The 24,520-nt window shown below is 47.7% G+C and overlaps 1 protein-coding gene across 1 annotated transcript; it reads left to right on the top strand.

Moving 5' to 3' along the window:
* The first annotated feature begins 9,985 nt into the window (after positions 1–9,985).
* Positions 9,986–13,757, top strand: ZNF503 (zinc finger protein 503). The gene is made up of 2 exons (XM_065638857.1): positions 9,986–10,646; positions 11,737–13,757. Exons 1-2 carry the CDS (start codon positions 10,338–10,340, stop codon positions 13,255–13,257), a joined length of 1,830 nt encoding a protein of 609 aa, XP_065494929.1. The 5' UTR covers positions 9,986–10,337; the 3' UTR covers positions 13,258–13,757.
* Positions 13,758–24,520: the final 10,763 nt, after the last annotated feature.

Raw genomic sequence — 24,520 nt, 5'->3', positions numbered from 1 at the left:
AGTGGCACACTCTTAATGGTAAACCTGGAAATACAACTTAAGAGTTGCTAACTCTGCCTAGTTTCTGTTCTTTTAATAAGTTTACCTGAACAAACTGCTTATTTACTGTAAGGACTTGTGACCTTGGCCAAGCTCCTGTTGCCTTTAATCTCTGCTCCTGACACTAAAGGCAGTACATTTATCAGAGTTGGGAGTACCTGAATGAAGCTGGTCAGCAAAAGAACTCTTCACACTCATATGCTTCCGCCTACTTTGTCATCCATTGAGGGTGTGAACTTTCTGTGAATGAAATAGAAAAAGAAAAAACACGGTTTTTATAGGAAGGAAAGAAATTACATAAAGACACTGCTGAAAAATAAAAATTACAATTAGATGAAGTAGAGTGTGTGCTTAGTTGCTTCTTAGTCTGCTTCAAATTCTTTAGCAATTCGGGGAATGGGAAAGCTTCGCAAGAGGACTGGTTTTAGTTCCCTTAACACTGTATCTTCATTGAGACAGATAATTCTTACATGGAAACTTTCACAATGCAAAATTTACTTTGTTGTTTTTGATGATTTCCATACAACTCAGATTCCAAAAATTAGCTGGAGAAAACAGCAAGTATGTACAAACCACACAAGAAAAGTACATTGAACTTTGAAGAACGAGTTTCTATTGTTCATTCCTTCTACAGGTATTGAAAATAGTGACTAAAAAGAAATGATGCTGCAGACATCTGTTTGAATAATGCCTTATGGCTTTTTTTTTTTAAAGCACAGAAATACTTGTAAGCAGAGTTTGTATCATCACTTCATAAGTAACCATTTCTCCTTTGACATATTGTAGGATTTTAAACTCATGAGGTGATTTTTTTTTTCCTCTCAGCTTACTGATGACTCACTCATTTTGTCTCAGGGTAGAAGTGGCTAGGTGCATACTTTTAAGCTAAACTTATATCGCTAATCTTATTGTTTGCTAATATTTGGCACATTTTCTTCTTTTATCTCTTTACCTCCAGGTAAGCCACATAGCACAACTGTGAGCAAAGAGTAAGATTACAGTTGAAATGATGTAATGCTGAAAATTAAATTTACACACAAGTGTTCAGAGACTGGGTCATAGCTGGGTCACTCCTCTGAGTGGGAGGCAATCCAGCAAGGAGCCCTGGATAATGATTTCTCTATGCTGAGGCCCCTTTCATGAAATATAGTACAAAGCTCTACCTTGATATCTGAATCTAATCTGATTCAATGTGCATAACTATTGGGATTGGTTGTGAGGGGTTATATTATTTTGTTACATGCTGTACTTTGTCTCGTTTTCCTTTCAACCTACTAGCACCCAGAAATAAGCTCTGCAGTATCTCAACCCTTACCCAGAGATAGTGGTTTAGATAAGGGCTGGCTGGCTGGGGCTTTTTACAGCATATCGCTTAGACTTGTAGGGCAGGAATTCTTTTTTTTTCTTGTTTCTTGAACAAAGAGGACAAAGAGTTTGTCGTAGTTGTTTCTGCATGGTGACCTATGGTCAAGGCTATTATTTCTTAGCTGTACTTATCCATTGTGCTCTTTTGCATCCAGGTACAGCTATCACACACCCCCCCGTAACCTTGAGACAAGCCTTCTGTAACGGCTTCCCAGTGGGCTCCATCTTGAGATGGTAGGAAGTGCCTACAGAACATCTCTGCCCACATAGGAGTAACCAGGCCTTCACAGGAGGCACAGGCTCATCTAAGCAAATCGAAGTGGTAGAATAGGCTTTGCAAAACACTTCTGAGTCCTAAAAACACAATCACATCAAAGAGTAAAAGAACCTTTACTATTTCTTACTGCTGTGCCAGTCTTTGGTCTCTTGCATATTGCATCGCCAATGATTTTTCACTCTACCTGCAAGGTTTCCTGCTCCCACATGACAATTCTGCAGTCAGCCACAGGCTGACAACCACGGCACCAAGAGAGTGGCTGTCAGGGCCATTTTGCATGAAGCACACGCAGCTCCTACCCAGCGAAGCCCTAATGTGTTGATTTACAGAGTCCTCTTGGCTGACATGGGAAAATGAGTCTGGTCATGGTTGATTTAACATTTTATAGGCAAAGACTCAGTCTGCTATAGTAAGTTTGGACTACTGCAAACATTTTACACATTTACACACAAGTCCACAGGAAAAAATATTCAAGACACTAAGTGGTTTTGATGCTCACATCGCTTGAGCTCTCTTGAAAACAGCATAAGTTTCAATTAAATAAATACAAAGGTGTGTGTCACAGGCCAGACCCTCAGGCTGAGTTAGCGGCTCCCCGGCTGCGGGCACACACACCCGAGACAGAAGGAGCTCAGCCAAAGCGGGGGGCGGGCTGCGGTGCCCAGGGTTCGCCGCACACCGCGAAGAGGCACAGGACCGCGCCGGCGAGTCCCGTCCGCCCGGTGCCGACCCCACCGTGGGCACCGACCCACTCCAGTATTTTCCCCTGGTACTTACTGGGGGTCGGGCAAGTCTCCCCTTCCCTCTCGGTTACTGCGGCTCCCCCCAGCCCTGCGGCGGGGCGGGGGAGCAGCCGGCGGGCGGAGCAGAGACTGGCGGCTCCGCCCGCCCCGGCGGAAGTATCGGCGGCCGCGGGGCTGCCCGGCGGCTCTGGGCGGTACCAGCACCGCGGGCTGCGCCGTGTCCTTTTGCCGGCGTTGCTGCTTGGGACTCTCCGCCGAGAGGGTGGGGTGGTTTTCCCCGTAATTAACTAAAACAAACCAGCAACAGAGCAGCCGCCTAATCCGCGTTGCTGCTGGTCGGTGTGCTAGAACCGAGCCCGCCGCCTATGTCGGCAGGTAACGTCGCGCCGTGCCCGGCAGGGAGGGCAGCTCCGCCGCCGGGACGGCGACCGGTTCCGCCGCCTGCTCCGCGCTGCCGGTGGACACCGGGGTAGCGGGTGGCCGGCGGGGAGGCATCGTCCCGATGGGGAGAGGCGGTGGGTTTCTCTACCCGCGGCGGCTTCCCGGGAGCAGGTCGGAGCGAACGCCGCTAGAGACGGGCTGGGCTCCGGCCGCCACGAAGGGGCGAGGGAGAAAGGGGCAGGAGCCGCGGCGGCTCCGCGCAGCCCCGGCGGGCGCCTGCCCGCCCTGCCTGCCCTCGGGCCGGCGGAGCCCTCCTCTCCTCCTCTTGCCAGCCCCCTCTCTCGCTCGGGGATCGGCGTTCCCCCCAGACCAGCCCTGCTGGACGGAAAATTAATTCTAAAAAAAAAAAACCCCAAAAAGCAAAAAAAACCCCCGCCTGTCTAATTTACCTCCGGCTAGTTCATCGCCCGACAAGAGAGGGGGGAAAAGCGCGTATGCCTGCGCGGGGGTGCCAGGAGAAAGATGAGTGTTTCTTTCATTAACCTAATGGTAATTGCAAAAAGACTCTCTTTTTGTCAGCTTCACCTAATCAAAACCGAATATCTGTATGTGGCACTGACAAAATCAGTAAAACTTCACCTTCGACTTTATTGATCTGAACAGACAGGCAGAGTTTTCTACGGTGTTCAATTTAGGGAATTAAAAAAAATCACTTCGCTAACAGCATTTGGTACATTTCTAACCCATATGTCACCTCGGTGCTTTAAATAATTATATTTGCATGCAGGGAGTGATTCATAAATATGTCAGGATTGTGAAATATAGGCAGGCATTTCAAACTTTCTATTTAAAAAACATGAATTATGGCCACGAAAAATGTGTTCCCATTTAAGGGTGATACGAAGTATTTGGTGTCTAGTACGGAGGCCCATCCATCATATAGACAATAAAGAGAGTTTTTGCCTGACGTTGGAAATTTATGGTTGCCCTTCTCTGCCCTAATAACTCAAGCATTGTGTCAGCCTGTGACAGCCTTTGCAGAAAAACAGCAACCCTGTTATCAATCAAAAAGCCCTTTTACATTTTTAGCAAAACTCTGATCATCCAGACACCCTTTTAATGTATATATTACATCATTATAGATCATTCTGCACTTTTACTGCAACTCAACAAAATGATCCATCACTTCAGGACAGTCCTGATGAACGCCGATGTAAATTATTTGCACGTCGCTAGTACAGTACAAAATGAAAAATGTACTTTAGGTGGAATTAATTTTAGGGTGTAAAAAGCTAAAGATGAAAGCAGTGGGGATTAGAGGACACCTAAATGCATCATAAGGGATGACTGAAAACAAGCTTGTAGTTATTAAAATTAAGATTATTTTAACCTTTTCGGATCGTGGACCTAGACTACTTCAAGAAGATAGCTAAGATATATTGCATGCTTCTCCCTGCCCCTACCCCCCCCCGCTCAAACGTAGCTGTCTTGCAATTGTGTCAAGGATTATTGTTCATTATTGTTCATTTAGATAAGGTTAATTATTGGGGTTCCAATGCCTTTTCCAGCCATACCCTTAAAACTGTTCCTCGTATCGCAAAAGACGTTATTCCTCACGATGTTGAAGACCCATCTGGTTGATCTGCACAGTTTCCATAAAAAACTTATCAATAAACACTCTCTACATTTGGGATCCAAGTGACTAAGCTAAAGATAGCCTCCATTTGTGTGCCATAGTTAATTTCTGAAGGATTACTGTAACCAAATATGTGCTTAGTTGGTATAATTCTTTCCCGTAGCCTCCAGGCTTTTGCAGAGGATAAATAAAGAGATGCCTTTATGATGGCTGAGATTCAACGATCAGACCAAGGTATTACAGAAGCTACAAGATTCCTCTTTCACTCTTAAAATCTAGGCAGCAAATACCAGCTCGAGTACATATGTACGAATTTGGAAACGTGTTCGCTTGCTTTTGGCTCGATCATTCTAATCCTCGTACATTTAATAACATGAAAATGCACTAAAAACCTCCGTGTAGTTAAGAGGAAACATACCCAGCCTTTCCCGTGTCATCACACTCGTTTGACTTGCTCTCTCTCTCGCCCTCTAGAAAGTCACCTTAAGGCTTATTTAAAATAAAAGCTGTTTGCATAAGAAACACATTCAACATAAAAGAGGACAGATTAGGAAAATCGCTGTTGTTAAAATAGTTTCAACACGGGAGTAAAAATTTTCACACTCATACATTCAAAAGCGTCAATAGAGGAATCTATCAAGGGACTTAAAAGAGAAAGGGTTTTTTCATTAGGTGCATTAATCTCTTCCTTATCTCAGCGTAACAAAAGGAAGAAAATTAGACAAACTCATCCCAAAACATTTTAGGAGAAGTTATATTTCCGAAAGCCGTAAGCAAACAAACAAAAAAGGGATTTCTGCTCGTTTAATAAAAAATACCACTGACGACTAAAACTTACGTTCATTTAAACGTGACTATTATTTTGAAGATGGCTCTAAAATCATCACGATTAGCTACATCTCATGCAGAGTAAAATATATACTGCTTATATGTATTAGGATAGTAATTACAATCGTAAGGGTAAATATTTTCAAGTACTATGCAAACAGGAGAGAGATTTGGAAATCTTAATTTCTATTGGCAAGCACTCAAACTATTTGCTTTAATAACACTCGGGAAGATATACCCCACACTCCTGCCGGATACCTGGGCAGATGCATCAGCTATTATCAGAGCACATGCAGTCTTGTATTAAAAAAAAAAGGGTGCCTCTCTCCAAACTCCAAATGTACAAATTCGTCGTACGGTGTTTCTGATAACGCAACACATTTCTTATCCAAACTATGATCATTCGTGGGAGGAAAGGAAAGAAAAAAAAAAAAAAAGTGATGCGCCATTTACAAAACTCCATTGCAATGCATATCTTAATGAAAGCCTTGGGGTAGATAGTGAAACGCAAGCACTAGCAAAGCAAATAAATTTGACGCACAGGACGGACAGACAGGTAGCTGAATGTGTTACGCATGGAATTACAGCCCAGACACAACTCAGCAACTACATTTCTGTTAATTAAAAGCTTAACCTTGTTCTAAAAGATAGGAAAGAGAGGGGGTGTAAAGGAAAAAATCTAAAGGGCCTGTAGGGCTGTTGCTGTTCAGTTTAGAAGACTAAACGCCCTTTTCCAACATGATCTACAGGAGCTGACACTTAAATGGCAAGAGAGCAAGCTCGCAGAGCAGGCACGCTCTTGCCGGGGTTTCTGCTGGTGCCGAGGTTTCTGCAGTTCCCTCTCCCGAGGGAAAAACAGTCAGTCCGGGTTTTTTTGGTGATCCTGACCAGGGTTTGCAGCTCGCCAGCCTGACCTGTCAAGCGGATTATTTTAGAGGGAGATTAATAGGGGAGGCGGGCTGCAATAATAATCGTTTTGTTTGATGTGACAACTTTGATAGGCGTTGATTTACTTACAAACTGATAGGCTTTTAATTGAGCGCCTCCATCCAGCTTGAGATGAAAGGAAAACCGCATTGAAAAGCTGCCCGAGTGCCCTCGAGCCTCAATACTGATTAGCCATCTCGACAGTGAATAGTTCAAGGCATTTTCAAACTTTTTTTCCTCTCTCGCTCTCCTCCTCAAATATCTGCCAGCCTACTCCTTTTTAAGAGAAAATAAATCATTTCCATTGTGTGCAAATAAAATCGACTTGACATGCTTGCCAATAGCTGGTAGGTAAAGGAAAGTGTGGACTGGCACTTGTTAATTAATTCCTCCTTTGCTCTCCTGGTTTTTTTTAAGTTACAATTTTCCTTTGTAAGAGGAGGAAGACGGGTTCCAACCCTTGGGTTTTTGGTTTTGTGTTTCTTTTTTATTAAAAAAAAAAAAAAAAGAAAAGGAGAGAGAGAGAGAATGAAAACAACAGCCACAAAAACTTCAACAAGACTGCACAAGTAAATGCCAAACAGCAAACCGTCTGCACGGACTCATTGAATAAGGATCCCTCGCGAAGGTAACGAGCAGGACTGAATTCATCTTCTTCAGCTCGGTAAAGGAACCCGCAGCAGCCAAAACAAAAACTACGCGCCGCTTCCAAGCACCAGTCCTGCCGCCCGCCCGGTCGTACGCGTGTGCGTCCCAACTCCGAGCCCTCACCGGGAATCGTTTTCCGCGTGTGTTAAGCACAGTGAATAAGCTCTCAGAGCTCAGAAATGCTTCGGAGAGGGCAAGGGGGAGGGGATGTCTTGGGGCTGATTTTTTTACAAGCTTCTACATAAAAAGTTTACAGTACTGAGTGTGATTTAAATCTCATTTCAAAGGCTGAGCGGGAAAAAAAAAAAAAAAAGTTGTCCTCTGAAGTTACTTATTAAATTACCCTCTGATGCTTCTACTTCAGCCAGAAAGATCGGGGTTCGTGCTGGTACCCCTCTCCTTCTCCCGCTTTTCCCGTCGGTGCGCTGCCTGTTTTGCACATGTACCGGGTATCGCCTTTTCTTCCCTGGCTAACAAGTATTAATAAAACAACCCCTTCCCGAAATCACCATCACCTCCACAAGAGAGGAAAGGGAAAATGGGGAGGGGGGAGCCTTCCCACAGCTGACTCTACCTTAAGACAATTAATCTTTAGTCTTTCACCCTGGGAGGCAGGATAAATACAACGAGAAAACAGATAGGAGTCTCCCCGGTCCTGTAAGGAAAACAGCTGTTCCAAGCACTTTAATGCAAATGAACACAAATGAAGGTTTCAGCTTTTTTTTTTTTTCTTTTTTCTTTTTTTTTTTTTCTTCCAGAGTTTTACTGCACTCCATTTATCAATTGGACTTGACAACAAAAGAAAGAACTGGGGGAAAACCTGGGGCAGATTCAAGTCACTTCCACTCTACATAGAGGAAAGGGGGGAGCTCCTTGAGGGCAAGTTGTGGGTCTCGCCGGTCCTACTGCAATATCGGGTTTTATGCAAGATTTCTTTCTCTGCGCCCAACCTTTCCATTTTCACGGTCTTGTAAGATGACCGCGGTGACTGCAAAATGAAAGTACGTTTATGACTTTTCACTGTGAAGTTGTGGCAATAATCCCTGTGCTTTCAGAGAAAATACAGAAATTAAAAAGTTTGTTAAAATTTATTGTATCTTTACAGAAGCTAGAAGAGTTCCGTATATTTGCCTGCCTGTTCACTACATTAAGAGTAAACCGGTTTTAACAAAAGACAGCAGATACGCTTACTTGGCTGCAGGACTAAAAAGGTACCGCTTTACAGGGGGAATGGGGGTGATAGCAAGGAAAACCTGCCTTATGTCTACCTCTTAAGAAGAGCAGATCATTAAGGCTATCTGACACATCTGTTAGGGACTGAGGGAGATCGGTGTTTCAAGGGAAGAAAAAGGACTTCGTTCAGCAGATATAAACGCGAGAAAGTGAAAGTCCTTTCTCTCGCCCACCCCTTCCAGGATCAGCGCCTGTTCTGGTCGGAGTCCAGGTCAGGAATTGGACGCGACCCCTGAAGCACTTGCCTTGTTCTTCACTTGTCAAACGTGTTTTATCTCTAAGTGACCTTTTTGTTAATGTTGTAGATTGTGTGGGCCACCATGTCAGATCCGGAAACAAAAGTAAAAGATTGATTAACACATTTTGCCTGTGAAAAAATGTTATGGGATGAGGAGGTGGGGGGATAGTGGGAAGGAAAGTACAAAGAGAAAAGAAAAAGGCAATCCAGAGAGCTACGGAAGGGCTGCGGACCCCGCTCGGGGCATCCGCCGGCACGGTTAAACTAAGGCTGAGGGCACAGGACTCGGTGCGTTTCCCGAGAGCACAGACACAAAGCAGGGTGGATATAATGCCCGGGTGGATACCGTGTACATACCCAGGAGATTCTCAACACAGCCTAGCTGAAATCAAACACATAAATGGCGAAGCGATACTCTAGCTAAGGCGAGGGGCCGCCTCCCCAGGCCCCCGGTGCCGGTGACCGGGCCAGCCCGGCGGGAGCAGGGACGATGGGCTCTTCTCGAAGAGGAGGGAAAGGGAAGAGGAAGCCGGCAGCCCGCTCCAGCCCCGCACCGCGCTGTCCTGCGCGTCTGCGTCGGGCAGCGCGGGGCGCAGCCGAGAAAGGCTGTCGGATGCTGGCACACAAATCGAGTTTACTCGAAGGATTTATTCCGTAAATTGAATGGCTTTCTCTCCCGAGGAGCCCGTCTCTCCCTCTGTTTTCCTTCCTCCCTCTCTCTCTCTTTCCCCCTTCAAGTCACACCAGGCTTGTAATCAGCAACAAAAGCTGACATAAATCAAGGGCGGATTGACAGGGGCTGACAAATAACTGATTGATTGCGGTTGGGGAGCACTGACAATTGACGGCGGGGCGGAGAGACCCGAAAGGCGGCGGCAGGCGGTGCGTGACAGCCCCGCGTGTGACGACCGGCCTCCCCCAATCCCGCCGCGCTCCCCGCGCCGCCGCAAGCCGCGCCGCAGCGCCCCGGCTCCCGCCCGCCACGGGCGGCGACGTGCAGGCCGGCGCTCTGCAGGTTCTCGTCCGAGCCTACCCCGCGTTGTGAGGCGGGAGGGGGGAGAAAAGCGCCCCGCGCCCATCACTGGGGGCCTGGAGGGGACGCGGCGCGGCGGAGGACACGGAGTTGTCCCGGCAGGCCCAGCCCGGGGAGGGGGGGCGCGGGCTGGGCCTGTAAGCGCCGTGCGCGGCGGGCGGACGGCAGCAGGCTGTGCTCGGGGCGCTGTGCTTGCAACAGCACTGCGCTGGGGTTGGGGGGGAAGGGTTAGGGGGGCGGCGGGGCCGGCGGAGCCCCACGGCTGCCGCGACGTCCCTGCTACCGGGGCTGGTCCCGCTGCCGCCGAGGCGTCCGCGCCAGCTGCGGAGGAAGAAAAACGTTCGCAGCGCGTGATGTGAAACACAGAATTAACGCCCAGCCCGTCCTAGGAGCGAAAACAAGGAAGGAGGGGAGGGGAGAGGGAAGGCGGACGAGAAAGGGAAGGGAAAAAAAAAGAGCGAGAGACCATTAAAAACAGAGAAAAAAAGCCCCAGAAAAGGGAACGTCACATCCCCTTGACCCTCCAATCACCTCGGGGTCCCATTTGATTGGAAGGCGGCAAAGGCTTTAATCTCAGACTAATTCAGCTGCTTTTGAAGTGAGTTTCTTTGCCAGATCCCGGGCTGGATGGGCAGCGGCTCGCATCACAGCTGAGCGGCGGAGGCGAGCGCTCCGCTCCGCGCCAGCCGGGGGAGCCGAGAGCGGCCGGAGGGGACAGCGGCACACGCTCGCAGCCCCCACCCCGCCCCCCGCACAGCCCAAGGATTACTCGGCTTTTTTTCCTCTTCTTTCTCTTCGACCGGCTCCCCCTTTCCCTCCCCCTCCCCACCCACACCCTCCCCGCCAGAGAGAGCCACGGGACATTTTATGTTTGTTTTCCTGCTCGGGGGGCGTGCGGCTTTTTTCCCTCCTCGCTCGCAGAAAGCGAGAGAGCGTTTCCGAGTGCGAGCGGCGCCACTTGCCCCAGTTTTCATGCGAGGTTTTGGGTCATGATCACATCGCCCTCGCTTTCTGCTATAAGAAGTAGTAAGCGCAGCAGCAGCCTCAGCGAGCCCGGAGGCAGCCCCCGCCGCAGCCGCAGCGCCGCCGACCTCGCCGGGCCGAACGGGCACGCTGGGAATACCGGCAGCAGCGCCGCCGCCAAGCCCTGCTTCCACACCGTCCCCCCCTCGGACCCGCTACGCCAAGCCAACCGCCTTCCTATCAAAGTCTTGAAAATGCTCACGGCGCGGACTGGACACATTTTACACCCTGAATACCTGCAGCCTTTACCCTCCACGCCCGTCAGCCCCATCGAGGTAAGGACCTCGGAGCCGGCCCCGGTCTCCCGGCTCTTTCTCCCCTCCCTGCCCGGGCGCTCGCTGGGCATGGCGGCTCCGCCAGCCTCCTTCGGCACTTCCCTGCGCTTTGAAAGGCACTTACACCAGGAAACGGGCTTCTTTTGATCTAGAGTTAGTGCGAGCAGCCGCTCCTGGTTATTGTTTCCACGTTTACTGGGAAAATTTCTAATTCCTGTTTAAGTAAGCTTTGCATTTTTGCTCTTTTTAGCCTTTTTTTTCTTTTTTTGAGGAGGGGCGAGTGGAAGCAAACGACCCACTCAAGGGTCACGATCCGGCCACACAACTAAGCAGCGCTTGGAGTGCCAAACAACCTTGCTTTTGCTAAGAGCGTTTGGGGGGTGGGGGAGAGAAGCTCGGAGAGGGACAGGCTCAAGCGTGGGTGCGGCACGATAACTATTTCAGCTCCCCGACCATTCCCTTTCAAGTACCGGCCCGCATTTGTACTTCGGGCGCTCTATTCGTCCCTTTTCTCCGTTGCCGAGGCTGTCGATCTCCCCCTGCGCAGCTCGATGTTTGAGGGACCGAAACTCAAAACGGAGCGGGTGGTGGGAAGGGTGTGTCCGTGGGAATGAATGGTTTCATTATGGACTCTGCGGGGGCGAGGACACCCCTTTCCCCGGACCTCGGCTCGCCGGCTAACTCGGGCTCTGTTTATAAATAGTGTCAGCAGTCAGGGCGCAGAAATGCTGCAGTCGCTATAGTTCACAGGCGGGTTTGTGCGCCTGCACGGCAGAGCCGCGGGGAGGCAAACGCCGGGGCGCCGAGCCCCGCACTGCCCGGGCCGCTGCCGGGGAAGCAGCAAAGCGCTGAAGGCGGCCGCGGTGGGCTCGCAGGAACACGAAAATCCCCAGCCCTTTTTAAAGGCTTTGTAGAAAATGGTGCATGCAGGGGAGGGGGCTGTCAGGGTGATGAATGCGCACGAAATTGTTCATTACTTCCATGCTGTTCTCTGCAAAAACGTACGGGACAAATGTCCTAGGTATGCCCCGGGGTTTTTCTCAGACCCCGATTAAACCTTTGTCTTCGTGTGTCCTTCTGATTTCCGCAGCTGGATGCGAAGAAGAGTCCCCTGGCCCTTTTGGCACAAACTTGCTCGCAGATAGGGAAGCCGGACCCATCCCCTTCCTCCAAACTCTCCTCGGTCACCTCCAATGGTTCCGGAGGCGACAAGGACTCCAAGTCGGGCCCCTTGAAGCTCAGCGACATTGGCGTGGAGGACAAGTCGAGCTTCAAGCCGTACTCCAAGCCGGGCGCGGAGAAGAAGGAGCCGGGGGCGGCAGGCTGCGCGGGCGCCCCCGCTGCGGGGGTCGCGGCCGGGGAGAAGTCGGGATTCCGGGTGCCGAGCGCCACCTGCCAGCCGTTCACCCCAAGGACAGGCAGCCCCAACTCCAGCGCCTCAGCCTGCTCGCCGGGGCTGCTGCCGGCCGAGGGCAAAGGCGGGGAGGACAAGAAGGACTCGGAGGGCTGCGGAAAGAGCGGCAGCTCCGGCTCGGAGGGAGGCCCGGGCACCACCAGCATCAGCCACAGCCGGATTAGCGTGAGCTGTGCCGGGATTAACGTGGAGGTCAACCAGCATCAGGAGAGCACGCCGGGCTCCAAGCCCATCGCTTCGGACTCCGCCTCCTCCTGCAGCAGCACCACCGCCACCTCCTCCACCTCTGTCCTGGGCTCCGGCCTCGTGGCCCCTGTCTCCCCTTACAAGCCGGGCCAGACCGTCTTTCCTCTGCCTCCGGCGGGCATGAGCTACCCGGGAACGCTGGCTGGAGCCTACGCCGGCTACCCGCCCCAGTTCCTGCCGCACGGAGTGGCGCTGGACCCCACCAAATCGTCCAGCCTGGTGGGAGCCCAGCTGGCCGCCGCCAGCAGCCTGGGCTGCAGCAAGCCGGCAGGGTCGAGCCCGCTGGCGGGCGCGTCGCCGCCGTCGGTGATGACGGCGAGCCTGTGCCGAGACCCGTACTGCCTGAGCTACCACTGCGCCAGCCACCTGGCAGGCGCCGCCGGCGCCTCCTGCGCCCACGACCAGGCCCTCAAGTCCGGATACCCCCTCGTCTACCCCACCCACCCTTTGCACAGCGTCCACTCCTCGCTGACCGGCGCCACGCCACCCTCACTGGCCGGCCACCCTTTGTACCCCTACGGCTTCATGCTCCCCAACGACCCCCAGCCACACATCTGCAACTGGGTGTCGGCCAACGGACCCTGCGACAAGCGCTTTGCCACCTCGGAGGAGCTGCTTAGCCACTTGCGGACCCATACTGCCTTCCCGGGCACCGATAAACTCCTCTCCAGCTACCCCAGCTCCTCGTCACTGGCCAGCGCGGCGGCCGCGGCCATGGCGTGCCACATGCACATCCCCACGACGGGTGCCCCCGGCAGCCCGGGCACGCTGGCCCTGCGCAGCCCGCACCACGCACTGGGACTCGGCAGCCGCTACCACCCTTACTCCAAGAGCCCCCTGCCCACACCCGGGGCCCCCGTGCCCGTGCCCGCTGCCACCGGACCCTACTACTCCCCTTACGCACTCTACGGGCAGAGACTCACCACAGCCTCGGCCCTGGGGTACCAGTGAGTGCAGGCAGCGGGGCTTTGACACACAACACAACAGAATACAGAGTCTAGCGGTGAGGGAAGGAAGCCCTGCAAAACTTTATAAAAGTTGGAAAGAAAAAAAAAAATCTGACTTTTTATAAAATAGTGTTCATTTGAGGACTGGATCCATGAGCACTGTATTTATTTATGTTAGCTTCAAGCGGGACAACGAATCATAAAGTGCATTACTTAACTGAGCTCAATAGGTAAAAGTGGAACACCCATTGTAGAATATAAATAAAAAGATAGAGGTCTTCTCTTTAATGTTACTTTAAAATTGCTATGATTGTATTGTACGTTCTTATTTAATGTCTCATTGAAACAAAAATTACATGCATGTTTGTTACTAAAAAACAACTCGCAATTTGTCAGTTATAATTTCAAATTGCAATTATTTTTAAGGTGTATACCCTTGAAAGAGAATTGGTATTTTTTTGTATGTATTCTGGAAGAAAAACAAAAACAATTCTATTCCAAAAACCTCATTTGCCTTATTTTGTTCTTTAAAAGGAACACTTAACTATTTTTAATTTTTAAGTCCACCCTGTAAAAAGGGTTAAGTAAGGTTTACGTCATGTACTAAAATAGACAATGTATCTCTTTAAAGATTAAAATTCCGTATATTTGATGTATTAAAAGGTTTTACTTTTTTTTTTTTTTTAAGATACGCTTTGATTCTGTTATAAAACCCAAGTAGGTCTTGGATGGAGTCAACTGCTAATTTCTTCTTAAGCGTTTATTAAATTTTAATTAAAAATTTAAAAAAAAAAAGTTTTTTTATTGTAATCCCAGGGCTCTCTTGGAAAAAAAAAAAAAAAAAAAAGGAGTATTTTTTTTTCCTCCTAAGTATAATTCGTAGGCACGAAATAGGAAAACTGAGAATCGGTTAAATCCCTTTCACTTTCCTAAGGAAGATTAACTTTTTTTTTTTTAAGAAAATGTTTTAAACTGTGTAAACTTGTTTTTAAAAAACGAGCTTCAATTAAAAGACTTCGTTTTTTCTTTAGAAAGACACGGTTAAGGCAGGACTTATTTGTAAAAGAGTAAGAAGATTATCTAAAAGCTTTTTTTTTTTTTTAAACAGTATAATGCATAACTATTCGTCTCTTTCTAAATGAGAAGTTCAGAAGCAATTAGGGAAGCGCTGTTTGATCTCATCCAGTTATTTTCAATTTCTTTCTTCAGTTCGTACTGCAGCACAAACGATCATCATGTTAAAAAAAAACACCAAAAAACCCAAAAAACAAACAACCCAAAACCAAAAATGGACTGCTCTGAGAACTGCTTTTCTTTTAAAAAGGAGAGGAAGGGGAAAGAAAAAAAAGTCTATCCATTCTTTGGTCCGAGTTTGCTCTTTCCTGAAGCGCAGTGCCAAACTCGACGTGATGCCGAGGGGCTGCCCCTGCCTACACCGCGTCTTTGCCTCCCCAGCCCGGCTTTCCCAGCGCCCAGGGCCACCGCCCGGCTCCGGCTCGTCGCCCTGCACTCAGGTAGGTGCGGAGGCTTCAACGGAAAAGCCAAAGCGGCTACCGAAACTGCGGAACAAACCGTTGCCGCCGAGATCAGACGGAAAAGGGATAGTCAAGCCCGTAAAGGCGACGCTGGCGAAGGGCTTTGCTCCCGCGACCTGCCAGGCGCTTGCGGGGAGCGGCTCGGGCGGAGCCGAGTACCTGCTGCCCCTCGCACAGACCCGCTCCCCCCGCCGCGAGCCGCCCTTGCCCCGGCCCCAAAAGACGCGCTGGCAGGGGGAAAAGTTGCAAGCGGCGACTCTGCTTGACAAATCACTGGGGTTTCTCCCTCGTTCTGTATCCCCCACAATATAATTACTGTTCAAAGTTTCCCGTGGTGCCTAGATGCTAATTAGTTTAATACGTTTACTCCAGATAATTAGTGGAAGTTAGCGTTAATGTGCAAAGGAGAGAAAAGCGGCAAGCTAATGAAGCTCCAGCGCTCGCCCGGCCGCCCCGGTACCCGCAGCCGCGCGCCTGCCGGGGCCGGGCCGGGCCGGGCCGGGCCTGGGACCGGGATGCAGACGGGGACGCGGGACCGGCGGGTGCTGGGCCGCGCTGCGGCTCTTCTGGGACGCTGATCCGAAAGCGGCACGGGAAATGTTTTGTGCTTTAACCAAATGTATTTTTTTTTTCTCCTTAAATGAGAAAGGGACCATTGCGTATCTCTGCTTTAGGGAGTGTAAAACGAGTTCTCGTTATGAACTGATGAGTTGGCGAACGGGAGAGGAGGGCAGCGCTGTTAACCGCACCAAGTAAACGTTAATAATAAAATAGGAAGCGGATACAAAGACAGCAAGTAATCGGAAGAAGGGCTTTGCGGGCCGGGGGTGGGGGTGATGGTGGTGGAAGATTTATCAAGAGAGCCCGAGAAAGGCAGAATAAGCTCGCAGCCCTCCCCCCACGCCGCACGCCCCCCGCCCTCTCCGCAAGCCCTGCCAGCCTGCCCTCCCCACTTCGCTGTTTTAACCATCCCTTAATTCGAGGAAAAATACATTTCAGGCTCTATCTGGGCATGCAAGCAACTACTACAGATTTGCCGCGATAACAAAAAAACCCACCACACAAAAACCCAACAATTCAAAAAAAACCCCACAACCCACCACACTACTCCCCCCCCCCCCCCCAAATAACCTCCACACCACCACCACCGCACACACTCCTCTTATGTTCACGTATTTTACAATTACAGATTTCTAACAGCTGCAGCTCGGACTTCGCTAGTTAAACCCCATCAGCAATCAGGTGTTGCGGGGGCTGTTTTAAGAAGAGCGAGCGAGGGATTTTCTGTCTCTTGGAGCCCTAACTGCAGTTTTGTGGATTTCAGCTCTGGAAAGTTATACACAAAGATTTTTATGCAAGTGATGAAATGAACATTTAAAGTTATTATTACTGTTTTGCTCAGTCACTGTCCCCAAGATTAATGAAAAATTAAAATAGCTTATTTTATATGTAGAGTGGTGGTAAGGAGGTCTCTTTCCAGGCTTGTTAAGTATTTGACCTGGCAAGTGTCACGTAGGATTTTGATATTAATCTAGCAAATTTGCCTTCCCCCCCCCCCCCCCCCCTTTTTTTTCTCCTAACAGAGACTGACTTATGGACATTAACGTTTTTAGGTAAAAGGACTGCATTTGTTATTTGCCCACCCCCTCCGTTCTTACTAACTGGATGGGTTGTGGAGTTGACAGCAGCCGCTGGTCCATGCCACCGAACTAAAATAATTTCACAGTGAAAAACCAGCTCGAGAGGACAAGCAACAGAAGGGCAAAACCCATCAAAACCCAAAACTCCGATCAATCTGACCAGAGTCAGGCATACATTAGTTTAAATTAAGCAGTTTCGTCGTTCTCACAAATCTTTTTTGAACATTAAAGTTAAACTCATTTAATATTTAAATCAACTCTTGTCAGATGCTAAGTGCAACGGAAGAACCAAAATAAAAATTAATGCATTTTCATGCCCTCTCGAAGGCTTACTCTGCATGCCACTTCGACAAAGTACTTCTGATAAGCAACACTTAGAAAAGAAGGGTTCTGTTTATCTTATCTATGGGGAAATGTAATTAAGCTGGTTTTATGAAACAATAAAACACCAGACTCCACAGGCAGCAAAGGGGTTTCTGTAATATATGTGAACCTATATGGGTATATGCACCTTGGCTTATGCGTGTAAGTCCACACCAAACACATACATATACGTTTGCTTGCTTGATTTTAGAATGCAAAATATTTGACAAAGCTAAAATACAGTGATGCCTTTACGACGGGAAGATTTTCTTCAGCGATAAGAGGCTCCATTTCCTAAGACCAGCACGTCACCCGCTGCCCATGCGGTACCTTTGAAGCTCCCCTCAGCGCAGGCAGCCAGGTACGGGCAGTGCGGCGAACGGGGCTGACCCTCTGCTCTCTAATTCGAGGTTTGTCATGAACTGCCCACATGGACAACCGAAATCACCCAGGCAAGTGGAGCCCTGGAAGGCCCAGCCTTTCCGAAACAGAAGTAAATGTGCATTCCTATTCTGTAAAAACATCGATCAAAAGTCAGTTTTTCATATTTATAAAAGACGGAGAGAAACGCTGTCTTGCTTTAAGACTGTTGTCTCTCACTACAGACTTTCAGTAGAACGCCGCTAAGGTTTGTTTGTGTAGCGTTTTTTTGTTTGTTTTGTTTAAGGAACGAATCTAAAGTTGGGAAATCGCTGGAGTTACCAGCATCGAATCTTCTTTCCATCCAGATTTTGGGTATTTCTAACGCCAAGATGAGACCCCCACCCCACGATTCTCTCTGCACCACGAAGCGCAGCCCGCACTGCTTCACAAACAGACCTGCAGCAGGCAAGCGATCAGTCCTGATCGGAGGTGTCTAATCCCTGCTAAATCTCTCTGTCAGCCCAGTCCTAGGAAATTCGGGGCAGACTACATTAAAAAAAAAAAAAAAAGTAAAAAAAAAAAAGTAAAATGTTGTTGCAATGAAGCATAAAGGTGTCAAAAGAAAAAAGACGGACCCCGAGCCTGTATGCTCCCATTTCTTTGGAGATGAAATGCTTTGGCGGAGACAGGGCTGAAATTTGAGAAGATTATACATTTGAGCTTGTGCGTATATGTGAAAAGACTGTCCTAATGCTGGGTATTTCTCCATCAAGATCAACCAGGTGCTGCTGCTGCTGCAAAAATCCCACCTCCGGCCGTCTTGTTCTGTGCGTGTGTGCGCGCACACAGCGATGCACAGACTTTGTTCTCGCTTCATGTCTGAAATTCATCAACCGCTCCCCCCTCCCAGCCATCCCATCCCCTATGTGAAAAAAGTAAATTCGTTCAGGCTTTGAATATTGTAAGAAGCCTCGTGTGTACTTTAAAAAAAAAAAAAAATCTTCAAATGAATTAAAGACAACCTGACAATGCTGTCATCTGTCTTCAACGTCACATCAAGGCAAGAAATAATAATAACAGAGCAGCAGAAAGACGCCCACTGAAACCTGGAGGATATATATATACACATATACACACACATATATGCCTTGAAACAGTTTGAAAGGACAAAATTAGATTACCGTTCTTAAGCTATCGCGGTAAGAACGTGTGGGTTTGTTTTTTTTTTTTGGGTAACTGCTTCGTCTTTCCTGCTTTATTTTGTGGAGCGCGTGCTCCTTGATCCGAGCCACTTCTGTGGAATGGAGTAAGACGACGAGCAGGCACATTCCTCGCTCCTCAACAACTACGACCAGTGGAAACACAAAAATATCTCCCCTCCCCCTCTATCGTTTCAGGTTCCCGTTCCAGTTAATAATACACGTTGCTGCTTTCCTAAAGGGCAGGCCAGAGCGTGGCACATTTTACGCGGAGACCCACGCGGGGACCCGGTGCGGAGCAGCTCGGCCCCCGGGAGGGCAGAGGGGGCTCCTGCCCTTTGTCTCGGGAGCCCTGCGAGGTTCGGTTCGCGCTCCCGCCCGCCAGGCGGCGCTGCCGCGCCCCGCGGCGCGAGGAGCCGCTCCCCGCGAGGGCCCCGTGGCAGCCGCGCGACCGCCTCCGCCCGCACCCGCGTGCGCGGCCCGGGCCCGACACGCATCGCGCGCTCGGGGCGGGGGAACCGCTGATCGCATCCCAGGCACTGCAGGATAGATGGATTCAGCCAGATAGAAACAGATAGGCCGAACTGCACAAAAAACATGGTGGTGGTGTTTTCTCTCTCCTCTTTTTTTTTTTTTTTTTTTAAAATCACGGTTGTAATCTCGTTCACTCTGAAGGGTAAATAAATTGCAGTTGTACGAAAAACAATTGGTGCTACATGTGTTTATAACAGATGGGATCTTATCACAGTTTAACTGTAATAAATTCTGACTTCTGGAAATTGTAATCTTTACCCTGTGTTCGATGTCTCGTTTCTGCTGTAATAACAGGGCCGCGAACTTCTGCGGGCAAGCAGAAAAGTTTCCGGTGCTCGTGTTGCTCCGCAGCCTCTTTACCATCGCGGATCTTACAAAGTTTCCATGAAAACGCGTCCGAAAATCAAAAGGGAGAGAAAATGCCGGCTCACAGGGAGGCAAACAGAGGATCCATCCCCCGTTGGGTAACATTATTTACCAAGGGCAATAATATAGCCCTTAACATAGGTGCAGAAGCACTAAGAATGAGCTCTCTGCGTGGAGAAGCCTGGCAAATGACAGATCACACTTGGCTTGGAGAAGAGAGAAAATGTCAGAAGCGGAAATCCAGCCCCCAGGGAAGCCAAGACCAAACTTTAGATTAATCCTCCTGCACCTCAGATCACGAAACTAAAAAATAAATTTGAGTAACTACTGAAAGGATAAAGTTATAACAATAAATTGTCCATATTAACTGAGGCTGCGGGACTAATTATTTTCACCATCTCGTCCTTCCTATTACTGTTGACCAAATCGCAGGATAAACACTTGTAAATCCATTACATTTCCATAAATCCTTTCACCGCTTTCTTTTTGACCAATGCTTTTGCAACATTAATTGATTTTATTGCACCTTCTGAAGTCACTGTATATTAAACTCAAGCAAGTCTGCTCTGAAAACGTTTTTTTCCATCGTCATATGAAACCCGTGAACAGGTATTACTGAAGCTACTGCAGACTCTGGTCTCTCTTTTCCCCTGCTGTGATCTTGATGGCAAATGTGAACTGCAGATTATAAATTTCTAATAATCTGCCATGATACAGAAAGCAGCCCCTTTATCGCTGGTGAAAAATTAGTCGAAATCCAAACGAGGGGTGGTAGCATGAAATGCTACTGGGCGATCGAAATCAAACAAAGAAACACTTCACAAGTAATTTACGTGACTGGATGGGCAGGAGTTATTTTTAGGAAAGGATTTTCGGTGTATAACTAGAAGTTCAATGCGATTTAGAAGCGAGTACAAGGGCTCCAGGTTCTTCAAACCCTTCTCCCTTTTTCCTCAATCACCTTAAGAAAACTGGGCCCAACCAGCCTCAAACTGATTAATGATTTCTCGCTTAATGTCGGCTAATTTCCAGTTCCTTTACCTGCCACGCTAGCCCCGTGATCATGATTTAAAAGCTTGAGGCTTGTGTTGGGAGCGCTACCCCTCCGCCGCACGCAGGCGGGCGGGCTGCGCAGCCCCAGCCGGCGGCAGCAGGACGGTCCCCGGCGGACCGGACCCCCGAGCGGCGCCGTGCGCTTCTCGCAGCCGTTTGCGAGCCGGTACCACCGGGCCCAACTTCAGCGTCCTGTCTGCCGGCGGTTTGCAAGAGTCTTGTAAAATGAATAGGGATAACTACTGTAGATCACAGAAGGCACGCGGAACTGACTGCTTTAGGGAGGACAGCAGAATGTCGGCCGTTACGAACCCATCCTTCGTGTTGCAGGTTCAGCGTTTGTATCCCGTCCTTGGCTGCTCAGCCTTCTTACTTATGTATTATACTGCTACCCACTAGGACGTTTTGCAAAGTTAAACGCATCGGTTGCTAGTAATGCTGTCATTATTTAAACTGCGAGGAGGAGGGGAGAGACCGAAGAGAGCCCGAGAGCTGAGCCCTGCGTGCGCCTGACCCTTGCGGGTCGGCTGGTGTGCAGCGCCGGGGCCACCCCCCTGCACCCTGCCGCGGCGGCCCAGCATGGCCCTCACGGCTCTTTGCCTCTTGGCTGGGACGGGGCCAGGGGCATCTCTCTGCTCCCTGCTTTCCTTCTCGGAGGGAGGCACCCCATGGCCCGGCCCGAGCCGCAGCCACCTCGAGGCCCTGCCTGCAGGGAACGGCCTTCCCGCGGTGGCGAGGTCAGGAAAAGGACCGTTTTCAGCCATAGCTTTTTTGAGGCAGGGCACCCTGTTCAGGAAAGGCCACCAGTGCAGTTCACCCACTGCCATGGCTTTGGAGGGGTCAGTTCAGTTGGGAGTGGGACAGCCAGCCCAGCTGCAGGATACACTCTGCGCAGGAAAAGTGATATTGCTCCTAACACCCTTTCAGCCACCACAAGGCTTTAAACTGCAGCTGCAATATAATGTTTTAGTTCACTGAAGTTAGTAAATATCGGCCCAGATTTTCAACCACAGCCAATCTACCTTACATTTGTGGGCAAAACATCTCCCCCTTATAAAATTCACAGCCTTTAATCCTCTCTTTGTAGAGATACATTTTTTCCTACCAGGAAAGATCAACAGCTGCCATCATGTACTGTGCAAAGATCAACTGCTGCCATCATCTGCTGTGCTTTTACTCCATGCTTGAAGTACTTGTCTTGAGGCAGAGGAATACCTACCAATTCCCAAATCTGAAAGGTTTCAAACCTCCAATTGTCACTTGTTAGGGTTCCTAACCACCGGGCTATTCTAATGTGGGAAAAATTTCCCCCCTTCTTTGAAGGCATTTCACTTTGCATAAAAATGCACCAGGCCAGAGGGAAAGAGAAGGAAAGAACAAGACTATTTAATCTACTGGTTATGGTGCTTGCCAAAGCCTAGAGCTCAGGTCTCCCAGTCATTGCTCAGATTTAATAATGTTCTCACCTACTCTCTCTTTGCTCAAGAAAAAGCTTTAAACATCTGAAAAAGAAGAAAAAAAAAAAAAGCAGTAACACTTTCAACATCTCCTTCCCACCACAGATGGTAATTAGAGGAGATGAGTCTACTCAAGTGGAGCAGGAAAAAAAAATACAGATCTGTAGCCACAAAGCTATTAGATAAATGGCTATCTGAATAGGGACCTTCCAGTTACTTTTTTTTTTTTTAAACACAAGAATGTAAAAACCACCATGGTATGTTAGGTGATAGCAAGCTTTGCTTCACAAGGCCTTAGTAAAAAGGCAAATTTTCCCACTGCATGCATTGATTATACAGCAAAGAAAAACTGGTTCTTGTAGTAGAGATCCTGGCTGTGCAAGTAAGAATATTTCTCCTTTTTGATCTGTATTTTTGTTACTTTGTCCCACCCTATATGAAGCCACTGGTGACTATCTCCTCTAACCATCCACACATGCAGTCCTGCCGCTGCTCACCTCTGCCTATGTCAGGCTACCAAAGAAAATCACTGATGGAAACCGAAACAAAGCCAGCCAAAGTCCTATTTGTCCCTACACATTTTTACCACAAGATTTCAAGTTCATTTTGTCAACTCTTTTAAAGAAAATAATAACCGTATAGCCAGCTTTCATCATTAAATACTCGAGCTCATAAGTCTGAGAACATTCACAAGGGTATTTTTTTGTCCCACACCTCCTCCACCCCTCCAATTTCCCTCCCTTTGCAAGATTACATTGCACCAGCAGGCCCAGGGAATGTGTTCCAGATAAAACAGATGAGTAGAAATAAGTTCTTTTTTAGAAGGATCAGCTGCTAAATACATTCCAGTAGAGGTGTCAAACAGATTTTATGAAGAGAGTTAATCACATTTATAATTATGGTCTTCAGGCTGACTTTACAGATTTAGGGTAAAATCTTAGGCTTGATCAAAAGCAGATACCCTACACACATCAATAGGTTTATTAAAAGATTGAGAAAGGAATTTAGACCATATGGAGCAACTAATTTTTCTAGTTTAACTGTATCATTTGGTTGAGAATCAAATGGTTGTTGATGTATCTACAAGTAAGGTACTGACAAATTCTCTGAGAAAACTAGCAACACAAAGTACTGTAATCTTGTTCTAGGGTTAAATAAGTTGGAAAAGTGTTATTGCAGGTCTTACCTCCTCAATGGACAGTAAATACTTCTTATACTATTTTAACTTACCTATTCCTAAAGTGACTGAGTCAGAATAGTACAGTTTCCTACATTATCAAAGTAAGTAAAAACACTGGTAAACTCTACCACTGCTGGTAGATTATTCCAGTACAGTTTATTCCTATTAGAGAAGGTACTTGTGAGTCATCATAGCTGTGTATATACCAGGTCACAGGTTATGAAGAAAGCTAACTCTGTAAGGGAAAAAAATATTTATTCTAACTGAAACACTTAAACTTGTATAAACATAGTGTTCCACATGGTTAATTGTGTTTGCTCGTTAATGGGATTGTGTCAATTTACATTTACACTTGTAAGCTATTAAACTTGCAGATACCCAAAGTTCACAATTTAGTGTGAAATTCTAGCCAGCCTGAAATCAGCAGAAGTTTCTAGAAATCCTAAGGACAGCAGGATTTCTCTTGGGACAGAAAAGCCCTAAAGCTGACAAATTCTAACTCCATATAAATAAGAACTAAATATGTGCAACGCAGTTGTACAATTCATGACAATTTGGGAAGGGGCTTGTGAGTACCTTGGAGCAAACTAAAGGAATTTTGCACTCTGTCTGTGTTGAGAGGGTTCAGATAACAAAATATGAAGAGACCATGCAAAGTAGATCAGTAGCAAATAAGTAAAAAAAAAAAGATATAATTGAACACATGTATTTTTAAATGTTATGCAAAACAGAACAGAGTAGGTTTTGGCCACTGTATCACAGAAGGTCAGCTTTGAGCTGATGCCTCTCAGGGTAATAAGAACGTGGGGAGTTTAATCAGCACATCTGTCTGATCAGTCATCTCATGTTTTACTCAAGAAATTGCTGCATTTCAGTGATGGGTAAGATGTGTGCATTTTTACTTTGTATATATTACACAGAAAATACTTGTCCAGGTCTTTTCCCAAGAAAACAATAGAATAATGATTTTAAAATAAATTTTAAAACCCCCACATTTGAAAGTCCTTTAAATTAATAAGAAAATAAAGGAAAAAGAAAGGTTCTACATGTAAAAGAACAACTCTTTTATGCAGAGCACTTCTGAAAATATTTAATCTGTTCTGATAGCTAATCATCTTGGATGAAGCAAATGCAGTAATCCAGTTCTGTTGCTCAGTAATTTAGTTCAGTTTTTGTATGCATAGATACACTGACTAGTTTACACACTAACTTGAGTACCAGCAGAATGAGGTAGTGAGTTTTACATCTCCATCTTGACAGTAATTATTGCATAACCGTGTTATTTCATCATGTCTTAAATGTTAAACTCATTTGTGCAACATTATTCCAGTCTTTTTGTTGTGGACATGAAAATGAGGACAGGCATATTTCTGTGAAGTCTCTTTTGATGTATTTTGTAATAGTTTAATTCTGGAAAAAAAAATGTTGCGAGCTTTAAAACAGATAAAAGGAAACTATGGTCTCCACACCCCCGTCACAGGCTATCCTTAGGAATGCATGTACATACAATTCTGGAAGGGTAATAAGCATCATCTCGCTCATTACCTGGGACCTCCAGGGCTAAATCACAAACCTTT

Source organism: Caloenas nicobarica, chromosome 7 (genome assembly GCF_036013445.1).
Source record: "Caloenas nicobarica isolate bCalNic1 chromosome 7, bCalNic1.hap1, whole genome shotgun sequence".
NCBI lineage: Eukaryota > Metazoa > Chordata > Aves > Columbiformes > Columbidae > Caloenas > Caloenas nicobarica.
Note: the sequence above shows the minus strand (reverse complement) of the source record. Positions and strands in the feature narration are given on the sequence as shown.

What these genes read in the sequence shown, in the direction of transcription:
- ZNF503 (XM_065638857.1), top strand. Translation starts at nt 10,338, where the DNA reads ATGATCACATCGCCCTCGCTTTCTGCTATAAGAAGTAGTAAGCGCAGC. An exon ending in CGCCCGTCAGCCCCATCGAG is followed by an intron (nt 10,647 to 11,736) that starts GTAAGGACCTCG and finishes TGATTTCCGCAG; the next exon opens with CTGGATGCGAAGAAGAGTCC.